Consider the following 7,211-nt stretch of genomic DNA (forward strand, 5'->3'; position numbering starts at 1 on the left):
AAATTTTGTACCACTTTTTATGACACCGCCACATGTGATTCGAATTGTGGTGTGCACACATTCATATAATTTGTCTCAGTTACAGACAACATGAGTTTGTTTTTCTTATCCTTCAACCTTTATTCCATGTTAGTCCCATTGAGATCTGATTTTGTGGCATGTAATAAATTTATATAGATAGAAGTCTTAATTAGTAAGTGAGGCCATTGCTGTGGTGCGTCATCTCACCTGCCATATTGGATGTGGCAGACCATGGTAGCAAACTAGCAGTTTGACCTGGGTTCGATCGAACCCTAGTGGTTCGGTGAATCGTCTCAGGGGTTTGACGAAGCCTCTGCCATGGAGGTTAAGGCACACACTGGCTGGTTCATTTTGTGCACAATTGAAAAAACTTATACTTTTGTCTTGAAATTGTGTTTAGGTTTTTTTCTGTCTTTTATAAATGTGTTTTTTTATCTCTTGATTTTGTAAAAAAAAAAAAAAAATATCATAATTTTATTTTTCACTAATGAAGGGTTCGGTGATTGTGCATATGAACTGGTTGGATTTGGTACATCTAACAAGGTTAAGAACCACTGATCAAGAGTATTAGCTCCTCAATTGCCGCATTCAAAAAGGCCAAAGCTGTGATGACCGCTGTCTTGGGCACACCATGTGGGTGCACCAGGCCCACCTTCAAAAAGATGATGGTCCGCAACAGCTGGGCGGAAAAGTCTTTGTTCCACTTCATAATAATGTCTCACCTCGTGTTGATTCTTCACAAGATATCCAATTTTATATATTTATGTTTGAAGCCTGAAATGTGCAAAAGCTCAAAAAGTTCAAGTGTGCCCCCTTGAATACTTTTGCAAGCCACTGTATAAGACTGACAAATAACTACACACACCTGTCATGATTCTGTTTTTGTTTAGATTACCTATTGGTTTTGTTTCCTTGTGTGCTTTTGTCTTTCTAGTTTGGTTTGTTTCCACCTGTTCTTGTCTTCCGGGTCCCTTGTGTCAACCAGTCAGCTCCTTCAGCACTTTGTGCCTTGTCTAGGTGTTCCTTGTTGTCACGCCAGTTTGCTTGTACTGTATTTGGTTCCCTGGTTTCTGTCGATCTTTGTCGGATCATTGTGTGACTGTCACCGGGTTTTGTTTCTGTTCCTGTCATATTGTTTTGGTCAACTGTCATGTGATTTGTTTGTTTGTTCCTTTGGTTTATTGGGATTCTTGTAGGACTTTATGTTTTGGATTTAGTTTTTCGAGTATACCCCTGCAAGTGTTTTTGGTAATACATTTTCTTCAGTACTCCCTGGTTCTCCTGGCTGCCTGATTTTTTTTATGTCCACGGCCATCACGCACACATGACACAACCTGCCTCTCTCACAGTGTGGAAGAAATACACTAATACAAATACAATACAATAGCAACACACTATTTCAGAGGTAAGAGCACATATCTTAACATCAATACTGAAATATTAATATTAGTTATTTATTCTGTGACCGTAATAACTACTAGCAATAGCTGAATATATATCCAAATATGATATCCTGTTTGTCATGTTTAACATTAATTGATTCTGATAAATATTTTTTGTATTGAGTCATTTAAAGTCAATGATTATGATTAATCAATGTAAATACTAATAATCCCGAGGTGATTGTGAGCGAGAATGGTTATTCTTTCATGTGTGCCCTGCGGTTGGCCTACTACCCGAAGACAGCTAGGATAGGCTCCAGCACGCCCGCGATTCTTGTAAATATATAAGGATTAGAAAATGGATGGGTGGATTTTGTCTTAATCCTATATGTCTTTGACAACATGTACATCTCTAGCGACATTGAATATTTGCCGCACGCTCCACTTTACCACATCCAACATGGCGATAATATCACCGGAAAGTGTAGTGCTTAATATGTAATTTGTGCACATATGTCTATGATTAATTTCCAAACCGTCGAGTTGCCGACGCCCACCAAGAAAAGTAGCCAATAGAAACAGACGTTGAGTTTTAGGTTCCGCTCCATAGCCGCGCCCACCGGGCATGCAGCTGACAACCGTGCAAACGTTTCTTGGCTGCATGGCACGGAGGTGGCGCTGAGCCTGGCTCTTCTAGTCTGGTTTTACCAGTTGCCACACGCAGGCAGCCATGTCCGGTGAGAGCGACTTTGAGAAGACGCTCGCCTCAATTGGAGGCAAAGAGAAGATCTATTTGGTGAGTGATGCGGCAGAAAGGAATAAAGCGAGCGAGAGCGACGCCGATGTGGTGCGGGAGTTCATCGACGATTTGTTCGGCGACCGACGGCTTCTTTCTACCCTTGCTGGGGGCGATCAACGCCACGTCTGCCCAAAGGGCTACGGCGACAAACCTCCCAAGGGGACGCCCGACAATTTGGACTCGGGAGCCTGCCCGGGTGGCACCCAAAGAACAGTTATCAGGCAGTCGAGCAGCTCCAGCCGCCGGAGGACCATCGACTGCCCCGCCATCGTGTTCCTCTTCAGGCAGACTTTCATCAGCAGCGAGCTGTGCTTGAAGGAGGTCCTCAAGGACGTCAAGGCGCGCACCAATCGAGCCAGCGGCACCTTACCGGCCTTGATTGGATTAGTGCGCATCACCGCGGGTGAGAGCGACGAGAGCCGCCGATGCGTCCAACGCCTGGAGATGCTCATCCGCAAGGTGTTCCCGCAACATCCAGCTGACACCGTCTGGGTGGCCTCGTTCCTCCCCGGCGCGCCAGGCAGCGTGCTCGACATCAAGAAGAACGTCTGCAGAGTGATAGCTTGTTCCCAAACTACAGGTGTGAACTAATGAGTAAGCGGGCATGAAATACAGTATTGTCCAGCCCTTGCAAAGCGGGAAAGGGGAGTCAAAATAATTTTTGTCAAGGGACAAGTCGTAAACTGAAATAAATGTATTATCGCCTCATCATCATGGATTTGGTTGTTGTTATGGATATTTTTGACAACAAACTGAATTTGCCTTTAGAAATTGTTGTAATTAGGCCCAAGCAAATGCAATAGTTTCGTAGTAGAACTATTGTCCAATTTATGTGATGACAGGATGTGATGAAAATAATATTTAAACACAGAGTGAAGAAAAACGCAATTTTGGAAAACATTTCTTCCCAAATGAAAAGAACAAATCCAAGTAATAAGAAGCATGAAGTTCTTGATTTGGGGATCAAGTGTCTAATGCTATAATGGATCAGATGCTAAAATGAAGTGGTGGGCTACATATGTCCTAAATTAGATTGTGAGACATCATGGCCACAATTATCCCTAATGTTGCGCTAAGTTTTCACGTTGTGATTCAAAGGTCTTAAGATGATTACAGTGCATCCTCATTACTGGTACATTGGCCTGACTTAAATGTAGGCAGCTCAGTTCTCACTCAATGTTGGTGTGGATTTTGAGTGCGGCTGGTTGTCCATCTCAATATGTGCCCTGCGACTGACTAACGACCATTTCAGTGTGTTTTCTGAAGCTGAGCCATGATTGGTCATTTTCAGTCGACAACAAGTGGCAAAATGGCTGCCATGTGAGATAAACAAAAACAGGTGGATTTTGCTGCTTAACTCATACTCCACAAACTCAATATTAATCACAATGCCATAGTTAAACTAGTGGGGCTGAAAAAAAACATATTCTTGTAAAGACAATTTTTGAGTTGACTTCCCCTTTAAAGTGCTGCATAGATGACATTCAAGGAGTGATGAATTTGCCCATAGTGATACAGTGTACACTGTTGTGAAAAGTGCACAACAAAATTGTTTCCCAGCAGGATACACCTTTGATCATGTAACATTAATATTTTTTCCACATTATTATTATTATTATTATTATTGTAATATTATACTCTGCGGCTGTCTGCTTTTGGCTATCTTCTGCCATTTGCGTAGCGACAAAAGCCAGATTGTGAAATGGTGACATGTACAAATATTTCTACTATCTGTATTGTTTGTTTTAAACTTTCAGGTCTTTAACCTGAATGAAGGACAGCATGCAGCTTTGACTGCCCATTACAACAAGAGAGGACACATTTTTCCTTATGATAACAACTTTCGCAACGTGTTTTAGGTGATTAAAGTAAAGGGCCATCAGCCATAAATTCACTAATGCGCCGAACACCGGGCAGACAAATGAAAGTAGGTCAAAGCATGACATTCACAAGACCACCACTTCTTCCTGAAAAAAAAGTCCAAGAACAAAAGGAGCTTTCATGGGAAAATAAAGCATTTAAGATAAGTTGCCAACTTTTTAAATGCTCATTATTCCCTTGCAGATATTACCGAGGATCGCGAGAACCCGCTTTTGTGGCCCTTCCAGTGTTTGTTCAGGTCTAATAGAGGAGGAGCCAGAGGAGCAGCCAGCAGTTCTCCTACCAGCAAGCGGAGAGGTTAGCAACAACATGTCAATGGACGAGACTGACTGACATGAACTCTCCCACACCATCTGTTTCGCAACCTTTATCCATTCGATCGGTATGACACTTTCACTTCTAAATTTATTCCATCTTAAACGCCATAGGTGAAAAGCATGGCAACACCCAGTTAAGACAACACGTTCTTCATCCGGTGAGGATCCTGAGTTCAAGGAAGTGTAGGAAGCATTTATTTTCACAGCAGTTATCTGATGCTTTGTTTCACATTCAGACAACTGAACTGCTCGTGGATTTGTTTCACGCTTCCAGGTCAAAAATCCCATTTGGCTTCAACAAGCAAACGGCTAAAGGGGAAAATCAAGTGCAAATTTTCTTTACAATATATTTTACTTGCCCCCACTATAAACATCCTAATCTAATTAATATTACGTTTGTGGAATTAAGGGGCAAAAGCCACATTTTTTTAGCCATCGTAGGGGGTGGCCATTTTGCTGTCGACTGAAAATGGCATCACAGTGCAGTAGGGCTCAAGTAACGACCAATTATGACTCACCTGTTTTCTGGCTTTACTCATGTGACGTTCACAAGCTGAGCTCTTTGACACTGTTAGAGCCGTGTTTAGGTCATTTTGCTGGTGCTGGACTTACCCCGAAGAGACTTCCAAACACCTCAAACATTTTTTTTTTTTTTTGTGGGAGCCCCATAATTGTAAACACCATACAATACATAGTTGGAACGTAATACTTTAACAGCAAAAATACAGCATACTCCTTTGCTTAAAAAACGGTTTATTCACCTTACCCTTTCCACCTCTGCTTATGAGCGGCGAGCCATGTTGATGTGCGCACTGTGCGGAGCTGTGTGTGGTGCCTTGTAGTGGGGGCGGGGGCTACATATGTCCAGTTAATACCCCTCGGGTATGTAAATTTATGAGCACAACTGAATGAGGAGCAGATGAATGTGGATGAGACTGCCTTTCAAGAAAAAGTGGCACAACAATTTTACTCATCATAAGGGACTGGTTTACTCCAGAAACATGCATGTGGAGGAGCTGCTCTATCAAAATAAGTTGTTCCCACACAGAAATTAGTGTTACCATATGTATATATTTTATAATTACAATCCTTTTCTCCCGTGGTATTGCTCTTTTAATTAACTTGGATCACATTTGGTTTACATACTGATTTCTTGCGCACATTTGGGGAGAAATGCCCCCAATCCCTCGCCGGTTGATGCACAGCACCCACTACTTCCCATTACCCCAACCCCCACATTCAGCTCCCTTCTCCCCGGTCTTTGTAGCACCCATTGACCTCTGTGTTCCACCCCTAAACCACTAATCCTAGAATCGCCCTGGAAACTGTGTTGTCATTTTCAGTCGACGGCAAGTGGCAAAATGGCCGCCCCATGAGTTGGATTTCAAAACAGATGAATTTTTCTGCTTAATTGTGTACTGTATTCCACAAACACAATATTAATCAAAATACTGTGTTTGGACTAGTGGGGCTGCATAGGACATATTGTAATGAAAATGTTTCACTTGACTTCCTCTTGAACATATTTTAGAAAAAATATGGCAGTTTATGGGACCAGTTGCAAAGAATGAACATAAGATGAGATCCTTACAACACAATAAAAGCATTTCAAATGAAACCTTTAAAGAAAGGCAATTCATTTAAAAATATTTGTTTCTTTTGTCTTGCACTGTATGGCGGCAACTCTCTTCACATTAAGCAGTTTAAAAGTGAGAGAATAATTCTTTAAAAAAAAGGCTACAAGTTATTTCAAGCCACTGTTAGTTGAAGTTTACTGTCAAACTAAACATAAGAGAATTACATTGTACAGTACTTGAAACAACCACGTAACTTTGCCATAAAGTTCACTAGCTTAATGCGAACACAGAACGAATTAAATGCATATTTCAAAGCACCACTATAAATGACCTTTACACCATTCGACTCCTATTCACCCTCTGCGTCCAGATTGCAAATTAATGAAGCTTACGTGAAGCCATCACTGGCTAATTTACCAACAAGAGCCCCGATCGCGATTGTTTATGGTCAAAATAAGTTAACCACAACAATGTGAAAAAAAAAATGAAGGGGATTCATATTGGGTACTTTTTCACAGCTCCTTTTTTTTTTCTAGGTGACTCTGGAAGTGTAGAGGAGAACATCCCTTTGAAAAGCAATTCCACATCTGCTGGGTCGAATGAACAATCACCTGGAGCAGATGCTTGATGTCATGTGACCAAGAGCCCAACACTGTGACTGTCGGGACTCTTTTGGCAAAAAGCTGGTGTCAAGAGCCTTCAGGATATCAATTCGTGGTGCTCAAGTTTCTCAGTGCTAAGCCAGACAAAAGATAATACAGACTTGCCTTATCATGACATTTAAATGCTGCCTTGCATGTGTACACACTTTCAAGGAAGTGTAATAGGTTGTCACGCACAATGTTATTTCCAGTTGACCAAAACTACTGTAACTCGTGCATTCCGAATTTTGGGTTAAACTTATTTGAGCTACTGAAGAGTGAAATTAATGTTGGACTTCAAAATAGTATCAACGTTGCTGTATTTTTGTTGAAAAGCTAATTTTCTTCTCGAGGCTGAATCACTTTCTTCTTTTTCACTCAAATTATTTAAAACATTATAGTGTGCCTTAGAATAGGCTTTTCAGAAGTAAACTAATTTGCTCTACTGTTGTAGGTATTTATTAGGTTTATAGATTGTCTAATACATATTTGAATAAAAACAATTCACAATTTTGTGTCTGTTGTCAAATTCATTCCAATTTTTTTTTTAGGGTTGTCCATGATCACATGATTTTCAGCTGATTGGTATCGGT

The 7,211-nt window shown here is 41.1% G+C and overlaps 1 protein-coding gene across 1 annotated transcript; it reads left to right on the top strand.

Annotated features, from left to right (window-relative positions):
* The first annotated feature begins 2,003 nt into the window (after nucleotides 1-2,003).
* LOC109519146 (uncharacterized) lies at nucleotides 2,004-7,133 on the top strand. The gene is made up of 3 exons (XM_019875520.1): nucleotides 2,004-2,782; nucleotides 4,267-4,380; nucleotides 6,514-7,133. The coding sequence occupies exons 1-3, from the start codon at nucleotides 2,134-2,136 to the stop codon at nucleotides 6,603-6,605; spliced, it is 855 nt and encodes a 284-aa protein (XP_019731079.1). The 5' UTR covers nucleotides 2,004-2,133; the 3' UTR covers nucleotides 6,606-7,133.
* Nucleotides 7,134-7,211: the final 78 nt, after the last annotated feature.

This window comes from Hippocampus comes, unplaced genomic scaffold (assembly GCF_001891065.2).
Source record: "Hippocampus comes isolate QL1 unplaced genomic scaffold, H_comes_QL1_v1.1 scaffold132, whole genome shotgun sequence".
NCBI lineage: Eukaryota > Metazoa > Chordata > Actinopteri > Syngnathiformes > Syngnathidae > Hippocampus > Hippocampus comes.